The sequence below is a fragment of the Macaca thibetana genome, chromosome 12 (assembly GCF_024542745.1).
Source record: "Macaca thibetana thibetana isolate TM-01 chromosome 12, ASM2454274v1, whole genome shotgun sequence".
NCBI classification, from domain to species: Eukaryota; Metazoa; Chordata; class Mammalia; order Primates; family Cercopithecidae; genus Macaca; species Macaca thibetana.
Window position 1 is genome coordinate 60445254 of NC_065589.1, and position 20644 is coordinate 60465897.

Sequence of the window (20644 nt, forward strand, 5' to 3'; positions counted from 1 at the left end):
CCGTGGAAAATAGTGTGGCGATTCCTCAAGGATCTAGAACTAGAAATACCATTTGACCCAGCCATTCCATTACTGGGTATATGCCCAAAGGATTATAAATCATGCTGCTATAAAGACACATGCACGCGTATGTTTATTGCAGCACTATTCACAATAGCAAAGACTTGGAACCAACCCAAATGTTCATCAATGATAGACTGGATTAAGGAAATGTGGCACATACATGCCATGGAATACTATGTGGCTATAAAAAAGGATGAGTTCCTGTCCTTTGTAGGGACATGGATGCAGCTGGAAACCCTCATTCTCAGCAAACTATCATAAGAACAGAAAACCAAACACCGCATATTCTCAGTCACAGGTGGGATTTGAACAATGAGAGCACTTGGACACAGGAAGGGGAACATCACACACCGGGGCCTGTTGTGGGGTGGAGAGGGGGAGGGATAGCATTAGGAGATATACCTAATGTAAATGACGAGTTAATGGGTGCGGAACACCAACATGGCACATGTATACATATGTAATGAACCTGCACATTGTGCACATGGACCCTAGAACATAAAGTATAATAAAAAAAAAAAAGAAAAGAAAAGAAAAAAAGAAAAAGAAAAAAGAAGTTTGGCCGGGTGCAGTGGCTCATGCCTGAAATCCCAGCATTTTGGGAGGCCAAGGTGGGCAGATCACCTGAGGTCAGGAGTTCAAGACCAGCCTGACCAACATGGAGAAACCTTGTCTCTACTAAAAATACAAAATTAGCCGGGCGTGGTGGCACATGCCTGTAATCCCAGCTACTTGGGAGGCTAAGGCAGGAGAATTGCTTGAATCCAGAAGGCGGGGGTTTGTGAGCCGAGATCACACCATTAAACTCAAGCCTGGGCAACAAGAGTGAAACTCTGTCTCAAAAATAAAAAAAATTAAAAAATAAAAAGAAAAAAGAAATAAAAGAAGTTTAATTGACTCACAGTTGCACAGGTTGTAGAGGAGGCATGACTGGGGAGGCCTTAAGAAACTCACAATCATGGTGAAAGGTGAAGGGGAAGCAAGCACATCTTCGCATGTTGACAGGAGAGAGAGAAAGCAAAAGAGGAAGTGTCACACACTTTTAAACCATCATATATGAGAACTCACTCACTATTTCGCAAGGGGGAGATCTGCCCCCATGATCCAATAACCTCCCACCAGGAACCTCCTCCAGCAATGAGAATTACAATTCAACCTGAGATTTGAGTGGGGACACAGAGCCAAACCACATCATAGCCAAACTATATTTTATATATATATATGTGATTTATGAAGCTTAAATATAGTATATAATATTTTATGTAATGTAAATTAAACAGTTTGACCATCTTAAGGGCATCTGGCAGGCACCGAAAAATTTTTAAGCAAATAGGAGTTCTATGCTTAAGGAGTTCTTTTAGTTGATTCTCAAAGATAATGTGTGTATACGTAATTATTATCCAAGGTAGAAAGTTTTATATGTCCTAGGAAAATTAGAAAAACAATGGTATGTGAGTTGAGTTGTATGATTGATTCTACTTGAAGAATTCAGGTAAACCTTAGAAGGGGGATTTACCTGAACCCCCTTCAGGGTGAAGGGGGAAGATTTTGGTTGGGCTTAATACTCAACATATTCACTGATTACCCATCTTACTTATTATTGATTGTTTTGTTTTGTTTGTAAATCACTATAAATAGAGACAATACACAGATGTCATTCTCCCAAAGTTGTTAACCTTGCTTCCGAAATATGGCATCACAAAGTTTTGATGTAGCAAAATTTATTGTAAGATATAACATTTCAAGATAATGCTAAATTATACATTTCCTTTGACCTTTTAAAATCTATAATTTCCATATGATTTAAAAATTAAAGTTGCAACTAGTTTTTAAACAATTTTCAAATGTAATATAATTTTAAAGTTGCAAGAATAGTACAAGGAACTCCAGGAACACTTGTTTATGTTTTGCCCCATTTATCATTGTCTTTTATTCTCTTTATTCATGTAAAATTAAACATGCATATAAATATGAAGTTTATTATATGACTAGAATCAAATTAAATATGTATTACATAATGCATATAATTTTTATCACACCTTTGCACATATAGAGCACAATTGAAATCAAAGAATTTAATATAGATAAAATGCTGTTTAATCTGCAGTTCTCTTTTAAGTTTTGTCTTTGTCCCAATAATCTTTTATATCTATGTAATTCCTAATGTATAAGCAAATATAAGATGATACATTGCATTTAGTTGTCAGTTCTCTTGGGTCTTTTAATTTGGAATGGTTCTTCAACCTTTCCTTGTGTTTTTTGACCTTGACATTTTTAGAGTACAGGCCAATTATTTATAGACTTTCCCTCACTTTGGTTATGTTTGGTATTTCCACCAAAAGAATTAGACATTTTTATTTCTACTAAAATGAGTTGACTTGTTTTTGTGATATTGGGTCAGAAGGTACATAATTAATCCTAGTTTGTCCTAATAGTGATGCAATTCCAGTAATATTCCCATTTTTAATTTTTTGAATTAATTAGAAATTATAGAATGACATTTTGAGACTGTATAAATATCCTGCTTCCTTCTCACCAAATTTTCACCCAATGGTTTTACTATTCACTGGTTTTCTAGCTCTATCATTCCTTTGGTATTTATCAGTTGGTGTTTTCCAATAGGAAGACCTTTATTCCTAATGTATTCATTCATTCATTTTTATCAGTAATGACTCATGGATTCTGATTTTATTCAGTGGGCAATAAGACATAAAACATTGCTATCATTATTTATTTAGATGCTCAAATTGTCCTAGATTTGATAAATGAAGTCTCTTCAAGCTCATTCGCATATTCTTTTGATATGCTCCCATAATTCTTTGAACGCATCCTTACTTTCTAGTGTGATGTATTCCAGATTTATCTTGCACTTTCTCTCTCCTCAGCCCTGGATTCAGCCTGTTTTATAAAGAATCTTGATCACTTTTAGTAGCATATCATATATAGAAACTAACATGTGGGTGCTAAGTGTGCTAATTGCTACTGTTGTGTCGTTTCTTGCTCCTCTCACTGGACATAGCTAGGGTTGTATATATTATATTTATAAAACCTATGGTTTATACCAGTACCTCTAACTTCTAGCCAATGCCATAGTACCTATTTTAGTTCTTCCCCTTTCCATATGTGAAATTCCATCTCCAATTATGAGCCACCTGACTCCTATTATCCTCAATATTCTTTTGCTCAAATTAATAGATTTGTATATATACAATGATTATATATAAAAATAAATTTATGGAGAAGAATAAACATGCTGATATGGTTTGGCTTTGTCCCCACCCAAATCTCACCTTGAATTGTGATAATCCCCACGTGTCAAAGATGGGGCCAGGTGGAGGTAATTGAATCATAGGGTTGGTTTTGCCCATACAGTTCTCGTGTAGTGAATAAGTCCCATGAGAGCTGATGGGTTTTATAAATTGGAGTTCTACACAAGCCATTTTGCCTGCTGCCATGTAAGATGACCCTTGGCTCTTCCTTTGTCTTCTGCCATGATTATGACGACTCCCCAGCCATGTGGAACTGTGAGTCCATTAAACCTCTTTCCTTTATAAATCTCCCAGTCTAAGGTATGTCTTTATTAGTAACACAAGAATGGACTAGTACACATACATTAATATCCAAAAAAGTTTTGTGGTAAGGGGAAAAATAAACTGAAGGAAGACTGTTATTATTCAATGTTTAGGCATACAAAAAGCTACAGTAATTAAACCAGTTTGGTGCTTGAGCAGAAAAATCAGCAGAAAAGAAGAGAAATAAAGCAAAAAATCCCCATGAAAATTAAATATACAATAAAAGTAACATTTTAACGTAGAAGAGAAAATAAAGAATATTTTAAACCCATAATATTGGTATAATACGCATTTTGGATAATTTGGAAAAATCCAATTTTAATATTGAAAATATGCCTTAAGTTTTATGTACTGTTAATTCATTTCTCAATAGAAAGGTATTTTATTTAGAATATATCTTGTTTTAATAATGCAGAAATATGTCAAGCATTTATTATTTCTTTTTCATAAATGAAAACACAATAGGCATTTACTGCAGTTGAGTGGAAGTATATGATGTCTGCATATAGTCAGGAAGAATAGATAGCTATGTGGTATGATTTAAAGGCATGCCTATAACTAAATAGCATCCCATTGATCTGCCACAGTTACTTTCAGTTAGAGTTTTTGATAATTGTGTTCCAGAATGTAATAAGAAGAATTTGTCATTTCCTAATATATTAGCAGATTTCATTTCTTCCTCGGGTCTGCTGGCTCAGAGTACCATTTTGAGCCAATGAAACACAGAATACGCGAGTTTGTGTAGAAATCAGAATGGGAAGAAAATATGTAGACTATTAACCCTAGATGATTGCTTCAGTTTGAGACTTGAACTTCCAGAAATTAAAATGAGAGCACTGGGATTCTGGAAATGAATCCTGAAAGGAAGAGGAGGATATATGAGATAATCTGTGTTTGCTTAAATTATATGCTCTGGGACAACAGTGTCACCCTTTCTACATATACCATAACCAGAAAAGATTATACAAGTGAATTCCAACTGAGGAAGACACAATTAGGGCAACTTTTCTTTTGGTTTATATTTCTGTTGTGTTCCTATACATGTCCTCCCAAAAGAAGAAATATCCTCAGAAACTTTAAATCAAGGCATTAAAAGTAGAAAACAACAACTTCTTCAAAGTAAAATATTGTCATGTAAACAGATAGTCATATGTACTTTTTCTGTGACTTCAAATATTTGTACAGTTAGCCCATATCTTCCTTTCATATTTATTTCCATAGAAACAATTAACTGAAGTGCTTGTTTTGTGTGCCTAATCAGAAAAATTCTCCCAACCTTAAAGGTTTTCTTGGTTTCAGAACTTTTTGTCTTACTGAATATAGAATTGTTCCAGCACAGAAACTGCCTTAATTAAGGCCACCAGTGACTTCCATGCTGCCAACTTTACTGGAAATGTTTAGTGGACATGTTCCACGAATCTCTCTGACTGCTCTGCAGCTTTGGTACCAGTGACATCTTTCTTCCACTCAATGTCCTCTCCGCTTCTGTTGTAGGACAAACTTCTCCTCCTGACTCCCAATTCTCTCTGACATCTTTGCTGAATACTCTTCCCTGCCCATCTCCTCAATTGCCAGAGTTTTGTTCTTGGGACTTTTCTTTTGTAATCTAAATTTTCTCTCTGAGCAAGGCCATCCACATTCATAATTTTATATTTTATATAAAATTATATAAATTATATATAATATATTATTATATAAATTATATATATAATTTTATATAAATTATATAAAATTCCCCCACATTTTGTCTCCATAATGGTCTTCTTTCCTCTTTCATCACACTACCCCCCTGCACCATTCAAATATCTAATTGCCTATTAAATATCTTCACTTGAACCATCTTTTGGCATCACAAACTCAGTATGTGTCACCAGTAAACTTACTACTATGCTTCTTTCTTCTTATTACCAACCTGGGTTTTCTTACACCATCCTCCCAGATAACAAACGAGAAATCTCATTATTATCTTAGAATCCTTTTTCTTTTTCATTCAGTACACCTTATTGTGTACTACGTTAATATCTCTTGAATACACTCTTGTTTGCAATTAATGCCTTTGCCTTACTTCAGGCCACAGTCATCTTTCACCTAGACTACTATAACATGCTTTTTACTGATATCCCTGTACCCATACTTGTAATCCTCAAAAATATTTTCTATACTTTTCAGTGAGATCTTCCAAAACTGCAAAGTAGAAGGTATCATTTCTCTGATGGTAGCCCACTAGTGGCTCCCCATTGCCTATTGGATATAGTCTCAGCTCTTCAGTATAATTCAGTCTCTATAATTTTTCAGATTCATCTCCTGTAATTTCTCCTCATATTTTTACCTTTAAGTCACGCCAGGATACCTTCCTGAATACTATGGCATTTCATGCTTCTGCATTATTTTCTACCATTTTTTGACTGAACTTTCTTTCCCTACATTGTATTTCTAGTAAATAATTTTCCCTTGATGAACTTCCAAGCGCTGGCTAAACCTTGCTACAACAGCACAATTTCCTCTGTGAGTCTTCCTTTCTCTCCCTTCTTTGCCTCTTTTGTTCCTTTTGTTTTATGAATGCACTTCCTTATTGTACTAAAATTACTTTTAAAAATAGATTATCTTTCAAAATTTAAAAATTAAAACCAAAATTTACCTTTCAATATGCCTTAGAAGTGGCCCCATTGGAGACCAACAGAGGACTTCTTAGTAAGCTGAACACAGCCAGTTTTCCCTCCATTCTTGGAGTAGATTGTTGTTTTTTGATTGTGTATTGATAATAACAATCAATACTTGGTATAAGATAAATAACTTGGTATAAGAAGTCTCTATCTTTAAGTACAGGTAGTGTTCAACAAGATGAAATGCTCATATTATGAGAGGTCTTAAATTTGGAGATCAGGGGAACAGTAGATTTACTTTTACCAGCTCAGGGATACTTGAGAGGTAAGTGCTCTCTGAGAGGAAAAATAAGAGGAATTTTGTAATGGCTAGGAGGGTGAATAACTTGACCTTGAAAATCCCTTCAGATTCCAGAAGTCTGTGATTCTATTTATAACAAATAACTCATTACCTCAAGGTCAAAAAATTGATGTTCATGAACTATACTGAATGTGTACATTCAAAACAACAGCATTGTTCTGTATTTGCAGAACAACCAAGAGAAGTGAGTTCAGAATCTCCATAAACTTAAGGTAAGAATTAGTTAATAATATACTTGATGTTTATCACTGGAAAAGAAAATTATTTATGAAACAGAGCAAAAGAAAAGAATGAAGATAAAAATATAAAATGATTGTAAGAAACAGAGAGAAAGAATCAAAGTGAATCATATTAGATGGACCCAACCCTACAAGTAATTAAAGCACTAGTAATTAATTCTGTGGGCTCTGGTGAAAAGCAGTCCCAGGTTCAAATCTTTGCTTTGTCAGTCCCAGCTGTACAATATTAGCTATCTCTAAAATTAGATACTAATATTGTCCCATATTGTCATCTGGGGAATTCAGTGTAATAGGTTCTGTAGAATCCTCGGTGGTGCCTGGTACATATGTGCTCTGTAATGGCAACAGCTCTTTTATTGGATATAGGGGCTAGGTAATCTCATAAGTAACTCTGAGCCTTACAAGTCTATGAATGGAGCCTGTCTAGCCTTTTCAGTGAAGGTGAAATATCTTATGAAGTGATTTAGAAAAAAAGTAGAGAATTTTTTTTTTTTTTTTTTTTTTTTTTTTTTTTTTTTTTTTTTTTTGAGACGGAGTCTTGCTCTGTCGCCCAGGCTGGAGTACTGCAAGCTCTGGTTCCCGGGTTCACACCATTCTCCTGCCTCAGCCTCCCAAGAAACTGGGACTACAGGCGCCCGCTACCACGCCCAGCTAATTTTTTGTATTTTTTAGTAGAGACGGAATTTCACCATGTTAGCCAGGATGGGCTCTATCTCCTGACCTCGTGATCCACCCGCCTCGGCCTCCCAAAGTGCTGGGATTACAGGCGTGAGGCACTGTGCCCGGTCTAAAGGTAGAGAATTTTAACTAATCAATTAATTCTTTTTACAATTTGAATGGCTGCAAACATGATTTCAAAGAGAAAATTACCTTACAGACACACCTTTGTGTTGGAGACCCATTCTGCATGTTGGGGACATATATCACAACTTCATTTGCAAATTTACTAATGATTTTTTTCCCCAAGAGTTTCTCAGTGATGTTTTGACCAGAAATTTTGTTTATACACTTTTATTCGAGGAAGATTATACAGCAAACAAATGGCAAAATTTGAACTTTAAAGCCTCCAAATATTTAGTCTTCTGCTTTTCATGGTTCATTGATCCATCCACATGCAAGGCTTGTATTGTGAGATTGACCCAAACCAGATAAATGTGTCTCTGAAATCAAGTCTCAATTCCTGCTAGAATTCAACTTAATTTAAATCATCAGAGAATTATAATTTTAAAAATATGGTTGGCCAAGGTGCTTTTTTCTTTCAGGCTGCTATTAAAACTAAGAATATGATCATGGAGAGGCAGTGCAATATGTTAGTCAGAACAAAGATGTCAGCATCAGAAAGACTGCATTCAAAACCTATTACTGTAATAGACCAACTATACAGTCTTTGGCAAATTATATAACTTTTCTAAAGTCTAGTTGTCTTGAGTGTGGAATGAAGATATGATATTCTACCTTTCAGGTGTGTTATGTAGAATTAACTGAAACAGGGCATATAAAGTATAGTACCTGACACATAGTAAATGACTGCCAAACACATCCCAACTTTCCTCCCTCCACATTTTCCATTGGGTCATGTAGAGAAAAGAGCAGATGAGGGAAAATTATTATTTTCTAGTACCATAGAGCAAGATGAAGGTTCATAGTGTTGAAAAAGATGCAGCATTTCTAAGATAGACTTGATTTCCAGTATTCTATTCTGGTATTAAGCCATGCAATGATGATGCAGTAAATAATGTGTCCAGTATGGGGCTTAGGAAAGCACTACTGACCAGTTTAAATCCTATATGGAATTTGAATTTTAAATTTAATAAAATAAAAGTATTAAAAAATGGTAACTATGGCATGTCGTAGAACAGTTAATGGTAATGATACATTGATATTCAAAAGAAGATAGTAATTCCAAAGATGAGATTGCCAAGGATAGATTATTACAGTGCACTTGGGGTGGAGGGAGTATTCTGTAGAAGCAAAGAGAAAAGCTGAAACTAGAATGAATTTTTTAGGGAGTGAGGGTACAAATACATGTGGTATTTATTAGAAAGGTAATAAGGGTTGTAACCTATATCTATACATTTGGGTTATTTACACAGAACCTTACCAAACACACTATTGGAAGTCTGGCAAAGTAAGTGGATGCTTCTACTCAGTCAGTATGAGTCATGATTAAATCTATTGCTGTCTAATTCTCAAAGCTTAGAGAAGTCAATAGGTTAGCATTTAGAAATTTTCCGTTACTGACATTGATTCAATTCATTTCTTGGTTGTAGCTCTGCACATTTATTCATAAGCATTACTGAAAGCTTAAGCAGACTTAAAAAATTACTAATCCAATTTAGCATCATATTGAAGCCAAACTTAAAATATGGAGGAAAGCAGGTAAGGACGACTCAATATTGAAGTTAGGTTGTTGATTTAGTGATGGACTTCATAGTTTCAGAGAAGCTAACCAAGTCTCAGTATGCAGCTACTTTTGAACAGCTTTCCACTGACTGAAGAATTGCAGATAAGAATATCTTTGGCATATTTGGGGAGTAAACCTCTGAATCACATGCTTTTAAACTTTGATATCACATGGATCACTTCCCTAATTACAGCCCCTCTTTTTATGTGATGGTGTGAGCTTCTGTAACTCTGTAGGCGAATGCCGCATGAGTGACACCACAGTTTCACCCACCATGTGCACTCGAAATCATGTATTATTGCATGACACTTAGGGCTTATGAAACACTCTGCTTGCTCTTCTTATCCTGCTTGTTGAATATCTATTCATCCCTCAAGCCCCTGTTCAGCCATCTCCTTTTTAGACCTCTGACTCAAGAGAATTTTATATTAAGGAGACTTGTTTTTGCAATGTTCCTTTAACTGCCTACTATACAAAAGCCATTTCCTTTAATAGTAGATTTATATATTGGTTGATTACACACTGAGCAATGGATGTTTGGCTATGAGAATCTGTTTTAAATTATTTCCTTTGTTGTTGTTGTTGTTGTCGTCGATGTTTTCATAGAATGTTACACTACTTATAGGAAGGTTTTTGACGGGCAGCACTTAAGGCTGTCAGAACTGGTGGGAGTGCTAATTGGAGCCAATCAAACTTTAACTGATCTGCTTCTACACTTCAGTGACAAAGAGGAATTTCTTCTACTTTTGACGTAGAAATCCTTGTTTCTGATGGATTTAACTGACCAGAGAGTTAGCCAATTTGGGGAACAGCTTTTCTTTGTCATTAGAAACTATAAATATGAACTTTATTATTAATTAACCTAAGAAAATAATAATTCTGGTGTATTTTGTTATTGAATTTGTGGTCAATAAACTGAGTCTGATACACAAGTCAAGGGAATCTAGTATAAAGCTACTGAATGAATAGAAAATTTTCCCCTGAGATAGAAAACATTTCTGGTGAGGTTGAGAACCATTTTCAAAGTGATTGTCAGTTGTATTGTTAATTTTACAATTCTCTTTTGCTGTGGTTTGAATGTGTCCTCTCCAAAATTCAGGTGATTTCAGTGTGGTAGTAGACGTAGGGACTTTTTCGAGGGGATTAGGCCAGGAGGGCTGCTCCCCACTTAATGGGATTAAGGCCCTTTCAGGGAAAAAAAAAAAAAAAAAAAAAAGGCTTCATTTTCAATTAGCTTTCCTTTCTGCCTTCTGCCTATTTGAGGATGTAGCAAAAAGGCCCTCACTAAACCAGAGGCTGACACCTTGATATTGAACTTCCCAGCTTCTATAATTGTGAGGAAATGAATTTCTGTTCTTTATAAATGACCTAGTTTCAAGTATTCTGTTACAGCAGCACAACATGGACTAAGATGCCATTGTATTTGCTCTCATTTGTGTAAAGCTCCAGATTTGAAGAAGTGTAATGGCAAATATGAAACACGAATGTAAGTTTTACGAAATGTTTTGAAACATTGCAAGAGATCAGTGAGTCTATTTTTAGGGTCTTACAGTCACATATATGAGAAAAATATATTTTTGGTATAACTTGATTAGGTTTATTTTTATAGTAGTCAGGGTAAATTACATGTTCTGATATTTTCCTCAGTTATTGCATCCTGCAGAATGGATTTATTCATGCATTGAACAGATACATTTGTGAATAAAAAATTAAACAGATTATGATGCACACAGATTATGGTACTTGCTGAGGGAGGAAAAAAGTGCAGGTACAGGTACATGAAATTAAAATAGGGTTATCAGGAGTCACATCTCTGAAGAGGGACACTGCAATGATATCTGAGCAATGAGCAGGATGAAAAGCATTTCAAACACAAGGAACAGTATTTACAGAAGAGGCAGGATAAGAGCGTGAAGTGTTCAAGGCACAAAATGCCAGCACAGCTAGTGGGGAATGATCCAAAGGTCAGGGTTTTGACATGAGAGCTACAAGTACATGAGGACTGAATCAGGCAGAACGTGGATGTTGTGGTATGCTGTCCTCATTATGCACCCAGTGAAATGAGTAAGAAAGCTTCATCATATATGGGGATAATATCTTTGTCTCTCTTCCATTTTGATGTGTATGACCAGAAGCACAGGTGTGGACCAGTTTTGAAAACCTAAATGGAAATTTTGAGCCCCTTTAAGACAATATTTCTGAAAGCCAGACTTTGTTCACACCAAAAATTATTTCTCAAATCCTTGAAGCTCTACCTGATATACATGATCAAGGCCTGTAGACTTGAACATGGGTCTGTTATAGATGGATGAAAGGCATACAAGAGATAAATTAAGATATTTTCTCCCTCATAGGATAGGAAAAGCATCTCTTCTGCCCTGATGAATTATAGAAAAGGGAACCCCCAATGGAAGGTGTTTTGTGCAAATGGTCAAAGTATTTGGACTTCTTTCCTATAAGCTGAAATCCCAGAGGAGGAGCAGGTTTGGTTGAAAGTGAAAAGCTAAAGCAGAGTGGATTTTGCTGTGATTTAGTGAGTTAGCTATGACAGAGTAGAAATGGAGGTATGGTGTGGCCAATCCTAAGTCCTCAGTACCTGTGTGGGATGGAGGCTCAGGAAGTTCTGTTAGCCCTGTGAGGATGTCAAAAGCTAGCTGAGATGGGGCAGTCTATCTGTCATGAGCCTGCCGTGACCACAGCAAGAGGCTAGGGGGTCCTAGACAGATGCCAAGGGTTTAATAGCCTCAATAGAGATCCAAGTGGAGGGTGTGGATGAGACTTAGAGGACATTGAAGCAGCAAGGAAGGCTGAGATTGACTCAATCCATGACAAAGGACCAAGGTTCCCAAACTAAGGCAATTGACCAGAGAAGCCATGAATTTTAGCTGTAGATGTGTGCAGGAAACCAAGTGACAAGACAGACAAGGGACATAGTTGCAGAGACCAGAGGACACAAAGAAGATCAGGGACCTGCAGGTTTGGGGCTGAGACCACCTCTTTCCTGCCACCACAAGGTCATAGAAACCCACTTCCTTATAAACTCAGGTGTCTCCTTGAAGAAAAACAATGGGCTGGAGGAAATATGAAAGATTACACATTTAACAGATATGACTGAGTTTTTAGAAAAAGAATATGTATTTATATAAAAAGATGACGAGATAGCATTAATGATCACTTTGTTCATGTATTCATTCGTTCCCTTAACAAATAACCAGTGAGCGTGTTTTATATACCATGTACAGGGAATACAACAGACACTAATCCCTGACTTTCCAGAGCTTAGTGAGGGTAGTTCCGGATTGAAGCTACAAGGAAAACAACAACAACAAAAAGCAACAGCTCAATAAAAAAAAAAAGATGCTGTAACTTATTTTCATGTTTGAGTAATGTGCTGTATTTTTAATCCTACGACAACGGAGATGAAAAGTATTCCAGTGGTATGCATGACCTTGTTGTGGTTAAGGAAAGTTAAAAATGACTACAGAGTTTATTCTTGCTTGGACACTAAATTTAAAGAACTTGACATTTTATCATAGGGTTAGTCAGAGAGTCACAGAATTTTAGAGCTGGAAAGGATCTTAGAGGTCATCTGGTCCAACCTCTTAGTTTGACTAGTGAAGAAACTGACTAGGGAGTTGAAGGGAAACTTGCCGCTAAAGCTGGGGTTTAAATATATGTTCTTTGACTTTAGTCTAGGGATCTTTATAATAGAACAGAACTTTCATTCATATCTTAGCAGGAGATAATCTATAAGCCTGTTCAATTCACCTTGGTATCAAGTGAATCAGGGCCCTTTGGAAGTATTTCTAGGGCTGGTGTTTATAGGTATTGGGAACATAATTGGCGATGTTATGACACTTGAGTAGGGCAGGCGGTTAGAAGAAGAACAGAAACTCTCTAGACTGGTTAGTTATTTCTTCTCCCAATAGAATGTTAAACACAGCCCAGAAAGATCCTGAGTGACCCCAGAGACAGAGTGCTTGCCAAGATGACAGTCTACTGTGAGGAGTAAAAGCTTGGGCTCAGGAATGAGACATCTTAGTTCAAATCCCAGCTCTATCATGTATCTACTACTTCTTAGTCAGTTGTAAAACTTGTAGCAAGAAATGTGTTATAAAGAATGAACAAAATGCTGAAAGTTGTGAATGACTTACCTTGGAAGGATAAGTCAGATTTAAGTTATTTCAAAAATGATTCTACTCTCACTCACTTATATGCAGTAGTTTTTCCTCTAGAGGTAAAGGGGTAGAGTTATGGTTAGTTTATGAGGAAGAATTTACACCCTGCCATTTATCTCATGGTATAGTTGACCAAGTGGTGTTCCACTTTATTGACGTGATATTTCTAGTTATGACAAATGAAAACTATAGTAGTGTTTGCATTTAATGCCCATGTTTTGCTTTTCATGATTTTAGCAAGACCTTGGAACTTTTCTGGGAGAGGATCACATGTACACTTCATCTTTCATGTATGATATATCAAAAAAAGAGAAAAGATTGGCAACAACTAAACTGGAGTTTAGGTGTGTGAGGTACTCTAATCATACACAAGCCTAGCTTTAATTTTGGTGAATGGTAGAGAAGGAAGAGTAAAAGAAGCAGTGTTGTGTTTTTTTTAAATTAAGATAATATCATATATGTGTCATGATAAAACCTAAAATGCCATCTAATCCTTTCTTTCTTGCATTTTCTTTTCCCTCCTGCACTTAATTTAAAGCTCATTAAAATATATAACTTGTAACATTGTGTTGAATTAAATGTTGTTTAACAAAAAGAACACACATGTGGTCTCACGTGCTATTTGACTAGACTTACATGGTTAAACTGAGAACCTGCAGATCCATGCATTTTCCAGTGCTTGGGATGGCATAATATCAAATGACCTTTTTGCCACTGCATGCTTTGGCGCTTGTGTATTACAAACACAGTCAGACAATAACAATGAAGGAAATTAGGCAAAGAAAAGCTTACCTTTTGTCCATGATGCTTAATGGAAAATACCACGACACTCTTAGGGTCCTTTTGGTTGGAAAGGTTACATGGGTTAATCTATGCGTTTTGTCACACAAAATGAGTTGGTTAGATGGAATTCTTGGTGTGTTTCAGCTGAGTGTTTTAGCAAATTAACATATTTATTGAGCACCAGTTAGGACAGTTTCTAACAGCACTGAGTTGGGTAGGGTATGTGTGTGAACGTGTTAGACAAAGTCAGCCTGACTTTGTTTTTCCACAACAGGAAAAATAAAAACACCTTTTCTGACCCCCCCTCAGGAAAAAAACTATTCATAATAAATTATAGTCTATTGTATAAGAGACTTGGCCTTTTTATGTATGCATATATTTTAGTATTTTGCACACTACAGTTGTGTTAATGTAGGGAATATATTTTTGTAATTTAATTAATAATCATGAAATCTTTCTGTCTTATTGAATACTACATTAAAGTTCAATAAGTTGATAAAGTCAACTTTTTTCCAACGTTAAATTTAAATGTTCTTTGAGAAAAAGCTAATAAAAACATTTAAGAAATACATATTTTTCTTTGTGCCCAGTGAATATTTAATTTACTGGTGTCATCTGAATGCTCTATAGGATCTAAGATTGGTTTTAAATATAGTGCTTTCCATAAAGTGAATCTAAACTTTCTAACGTAATCACAGAAAAAAAAAATATATATATATAAACCTAAGGTAATGAAGTATGTTATGGATTTCCCGTGATTAACAACTTTCAGATTCTTCAGCTGGTAATCAAGCCTTTGGGCTTCAAGTTATATTGCATACTTGCTTGCCATTTGAACTGTACCTTGGCTAGATGTTTATTAGTATTTGTCTTGAGTTCCCTCCATTGTGTTCATGTAGAAATTGTGTCACATTTCCAATTCAAAAGAAGACAAAATGAAAGTTAATTTTTAAAAGTTGATGGGCTAATTATTTTCTTGAATTGTCCCTCAGGAGGAATATTTATGCTATATTATAATGGTAATATAGGTAAACCATGACTACAGAAATTGAATACTACCCACAAATGCAAAAACCCTTCCAGAAGACCTGTACAATGTGTTATTACTTATGTGCTTTTCTAAATACAAAGAAAGCCAAAGCATATGGTAATAATAAAGCATCTGCTTCAAAAGTCTGCATTTAAATTTGTTTATAGATGGTCTGTGTATTTAACTGCTATATAGCACACATGTGAATTTATCATTGGATACTTATTGATCATAAAGAGAACAGTGGCATAGATGTCATTATATAACTATGTAATATCCGTATAAATATGTTATATATAATATAAAATCATCTTTTTATTTATAGCTTCCTTATTTATTTATAATGGTACATAATAAGTGTAGCTTTTTAAGTATCAGGCGTCATAACTTCTATGACAGTTTCTTGGCAAGATGCAGACTAATCATATTTAGAAATAACATGATAGTACCATTAAAGCTGGAAGGAAATATAGAATTCAATTAATATTATAATTTCATTTTACAAAGAAGAAGATGGGCTCAGACAGGTCAAGAAATTTGCCCTCAATGGCCCGGCATATTTACAATAGAACTAGGACTAGAACCCATTTATTTTATTTTTAGTTTAATGCTCTCAGACTGATTACATTTCCTAGTTTGGATTAGAACGGCTCAATAAAATCCATGATTCCCTTATAACTCTCTTCTGCTTCCTTATCTCTCCTCAGGGAGGAAAATAAAAAGGTGATCTTTCTCCCTGTAAGTATTTGGAGAGTGCCAATAACTACAGATTGTATCCTCCTTCGTGACATTTGATCTTTATTTTTATGGATCATTCAACTGAAGGCATGCATGTTACTCATTTCCCCCTCTTATTACATGCATATATTTAAAACATTCTAATCATGCTTTGAAATGATTTAGTTTATTACAAATCTCTGATCTGGAATCTTATGACATTATTGACTGAACAGGAGCTTTGTCAGTGATTCAGATACAGGAAGGTCTCCAAAATAAGTTACATTAAAATACGAGCATTCCCTTTATCTGGAACTAGAATAAGAGTTCCACAGTGTAAATCTGTCTTCTAAAAGAAAACAATTTTTAATATCATTTATTTTCAGTTGTTCACAAATTCTTTTATACCTGCTTTGCTTTCCTTTTACTTTTAGAAATCCAAATTTCATCATATAATATATAAACCATAGGCTCCCGGGCACTGTGGAGGGACTTTTTGTTAAAAAAGCATGTGGCTGTGTGTGTGTGTTTCCATCTCTTTTTTGCAAGAGATATTTCCTCTTAGTTGGAAAGCCACATTTGGGTACAGACATCTGGGTATAATGTCACCAGTAGAAATTAGCATTTTTTGTTTTTCTAACTTTTGAAGCTCTGGTCAGCTTCACATGGGCTTCTATCAGTTGATATGGCATCTTCAACTTCAGCCAAGAGGAGGCTATTAGATTACAAGTGCTAAAAATGATGAGTCGTCTCCACACTTCAGCCAGCATGAATGCAAGCAAGATTGTAAAATAATTATAATCTGAAGCAGAGCCAGCCATGCAACCCCAGCCTATCTTTCTTCATTAATTTGTATACAGTTCTTATTTCAAGAGAACAAACTTTCAGAGGGTACTCACATGGGGCTGCTGAACCAGCTGTACAACTTTTATTTTGAAGAAAAAAAGTTGAGCCTCAGAACAGTCTGTTTTAAAGACAGGGAGGGACTTAGCCTTTCGGAGCTTGACCAGCATGTGGAAGGAGAGCTCTCATGGCTGCAATAACTTAGGGCGTTTCTACCTGGATGACACTGGGGCAGGAAGTTTTCTGTTTGTTTTGTTCTGTTTCGGAGGGTCCCGTGCACTTCTCTTGCCTGGATCAACGTGACTCTTGGTGGTTTTTGCACACCCTGCTCTGTGGGGGAGTGCCCCAACGTGCCTGTCTTATGTGGCCTCTATGGACACACTGCTCAGCTGGCAGAGAGCAGGGAAGTTTTCTCCCAGCACCCAAAAAGAGAAAGAGGAAACTACTTTTTCTTTCTGGGCTCCTTGCAGCACAATAGATCAGAATAAGCTTCCACATTTCCTCTCTGGAGTTTCTGGAGTGGTTTCCAGGAAGAAGTTAAACCTTCACCTTTAAATGGATGACCATGTCACAATCAGGAAGAAACATCTCCAAAGACCCATCTTTAGGTAAGTAATGCTGCATCCCAGGTGGCTCTAGGGCTGTCAGGAAAAATAGTTTCTCCCTTCATCCTTAATTTGAGGTCTGCCACTAATCAAGAGCAATCAAGAGTGCTTAAAGTTTAACTTCAGGCATACCAAGGGAGCCTTTTGATTTTTCATTTTCTGAAACTTTGTGTACAAACGCTTATCAACTCCTGAAAATACATTTAAAAAACATCTTAACTATTCAAGCACATAAATGACATAGTACTGGAAAAACTTTGGAAACGTTATGCAATCTGTAGCTGTTTCTGTGGGCTGTTGCACAGCCCTCTAAATAGGAAACGTTGTGCTTAGTTCTTTCAACTGATTATAGGCAAGAGCAGTGTTTCAGTGCTGTGAATACTACACCTTTCAGGAGTTAAGTGTCAGGAGATAAATTTGAACTTGATAGCTACTTTACTAGAGTGCACATTTTACAACTTGTTCAGGAATATCAGACCAGCAGTTAAACAACAGGGTGATAGGAAAAAATTTACACTGTGGTGGAATCTATGACCAGGCGAAATGTAGATACAGTGTAATGGATTGAGCTAAAGTTTAATTTTGGAGGGAGGTACACCCTTTCTCTAAGAAAGCAGCTGTTTCTTCATTGACTCTTTAATTCTGGATTCTTTAGTTACCTATTATGTACTTTAGAATTTATAATAAAAAATTAGTCATTTAAAAGTATCTAGAAATTGAACACTATTTTTTGCACCTTAAAACAGAAGATTTTTAAGAAAGTCAGTTATATATCAGTTTTGTTCTTTCCACAAAATAATATTATAAATAAAGCAGAGATACTACATGTTAGCAATGTTAAAGTCAAGTTGCAACCACTGGTTTTGGTCTGGAATTAAATACAGGATGATAAAACGTATGAGCAAAATTTCTCTGTGGTTTTTACATAATGAATGAGTAGACCTCGAGGAATATAATTATATAAAATGTGGCCATTTTTATGTATTGATTAAACATTAGTACTGAATTATTAATAGCAGCATTATACTTTTGTAATGCTTAAAACAAGATGTTAGCTTGAATCTGTTTTAAAGTCTTCCTTTGAACATAAATTATATTTAAATTCACGTATATGGATTTAGTATTATAATCCCCATCTACTTAAATACGTTTTTGTAAGTCTTATGCAATGATGTTGGTAAATAACCAAAAATCTAAAATGACCCCCAAAATATATTCACCTACCATATTTCCTGAAAAGTTCTTCCAATTGTATGTAGTATCTATATTTTCCCAAGTGCACGTGCAACTTCAAAAAGGCATGATAGTTGCCCAGATGATTCTAAACTCAACACCAGTGAGGCACAACACCAGTGAGGGCACCTGCAGCAGTTTGGAAAGGCAAGGTTGTGTTGGGTAAAATCAGATTCACCTAGCCATCATCTTTATTGTATTACCCCTTTGGAGAGCTGTGGGGATTGAAGCAGTTGGTTTTCACCAGTGATTTATGCCAAATCCTCATTTCTTCCTGATTAGTTAATTATATGCTTAGGTGCTACGGGCAGGTGGATTGCAACTTAACTGCACGTCTGTGCTTATTTATGTAAAGAATAGAACTTTGTGGAAGCTGAGATTCTTTGCCCAGATAATTAGAAGGAAATTTGTCAAATTCAAGTGATTTGCTTCATGATCCTGGTGCTCTCATACTTTCACCAGGGAATTGTTACAAGTAAGTCTAGAAATGGGTCTTTGACTGACAACAGATTAAAGCTATATGTGGGAGCAGGATTTACTGGTCATCTGGCACATTGACAGTTGGCATTGCTTTTACCAGGGTATTATTGTGATGAGGGAAAAGAGAGATGGAGAAATATCTTAAAAGATTCAAATAACTAGGCTTAATTGCACAAAGAAAGTTTGGAGCTGATTTCCATAACACAGACTTCCCAATAGCTAGTTGTACTTTTAGGGAAGCTGGCAGTGAGTTAAGCTTGCTTTTGATGCATTGCTTCTTATCTCATGCCTCTCTTCATTTTCTTTGTCAGCTTCCTTTCTTAGGCACCTTGTTCTCTGAGGCTTTCCCTGGGCTGTCTGGCCTCTCACATTGAGACGTCTTTCTCAAGACTGACTTTTCAGAGACCCATGTACCAGAACTTTCCTTCTCAATATGTACTTGTAACTGCACCCTACTTCCTAGAGGCCTTGCACACTAAATCTCAATCCACTTTGCAGGCAAATCTGTGCCAGTGTATTTTGTGTGTGCTAGTGCGGCCAGTTATAAGCTTAATGGACATTTTATGAAAATGGTATCTTGGCTGTTTAAAATTAATTCATTTAAATTTTCAGTCATTAAGAAATATTTGACCAGGTGCCATGGCCAAATATTCGTAATCATGCTTGTAATCCCAGCACTTTGGGAGGCCAAGGTGAGTGGATAGCCTGAGTTCAGGAGTTCCAGACCACCCTGGGTAACATGGTGAAACCCCGTCTCTACTAAAATACAAAAAATTAGCCAGGTGTGGTGGTGTGCACCTATAGTCCCAGCTACTTGGGAGACTGAGGCATGAGAATCGCTTGAGTCCTGGAGGCGGAGGTTGCAGTGAGCTGAGATTGCACCACTGCACTCCATATTGGGCTGTAGAGTGAGACCCCAACTTAAAAGAAAAGAAAAAAAGATTATTCCAGGATTTTTTTTTGAAATATTTGGCTCATCGATATAGTTTCAAATTTCTATATACTGGTTAATTTCTCCTATAATTGAAGCTCCAGCTTTAATTCTAGTCACCTGGCCTTCACTGATTGACTACCAGTGTCCACTTCTGAGTCCATGGTGCTTGAGAGTTCAGATATGGGGGAAAAAAACTTATGGGACCTCACATGATATATCATTGAGGATATACCTAGATAAATGTGATACAGGCAAGAGATGGGTGCCATAAAGGAGGTGATAACATCCTGGGAGATTGAAATGGAAGTGACAGATTTCAGGAATGACTCATTCTAAACACCTAAGTGACTGGAAAGATATGAGAGCAAGAGTTTTTTTTTTTTTTTTTTCCAATTTAATTTTCAAGATTTAATTAAAATCAGTTTTTCATCAGCACAGTCATCCTAAATTTCGGAAAGTAAGAGTCACCCATCAAGTGGAAAAAGTTACTGAGAGGTTTTGGAGTAGATGGTGAACACTGAAATTTTTTAGCTGGCTACGATATTAGGAGGCTTGGGAGGAATCTTGCATATCATTTAGATCCTGCCTTTAAGAATGTC

General features: G+C 36.0%; 2 protein-coding genes across 9 annotated transcripts in view; both read left to right on the forward strand.

The window, feature by feature from the left end:
• NEUROD1 (neuronal differentiation 1) overlaps positions 1-20644 on the forward strand; it is a 1109848-nt gene that overhangs the window by 311361 nt on the left and 777843 nt on the right. The window lies entirely within an intron of this gene.
• Positions 1-20644, forward strand: part of PDE1A (phosphodiesterase 1A) — a 473087-nt gene that overhangs the window by 144228 nt on the left and 308215 nt on the right. Inside the window, exon 1 of one of the 8 annotated variants that reach the window (XR_007718099.1) lies at positions 15561-17401. The exons of 4 other annotated variants lie outside the window; for them this stretch is intronic. Coding sequence is in view for 3 of the 4 variants with exons in the window: in XM_050750556.1 (XP_050606513.1) it covers positions 17349-17401 (53 nt within the window). In the remaining variant the exon portion in view is untranslated. Of the gene's footprint in view, positions 1-15560; positions 17402-20644 lie in introns of those variants that run through there. 3 more of the 8 variants (XM_050750556.1, XM_050750559.1, XM_050750558.1) reach the window with 3 other exon arrangements.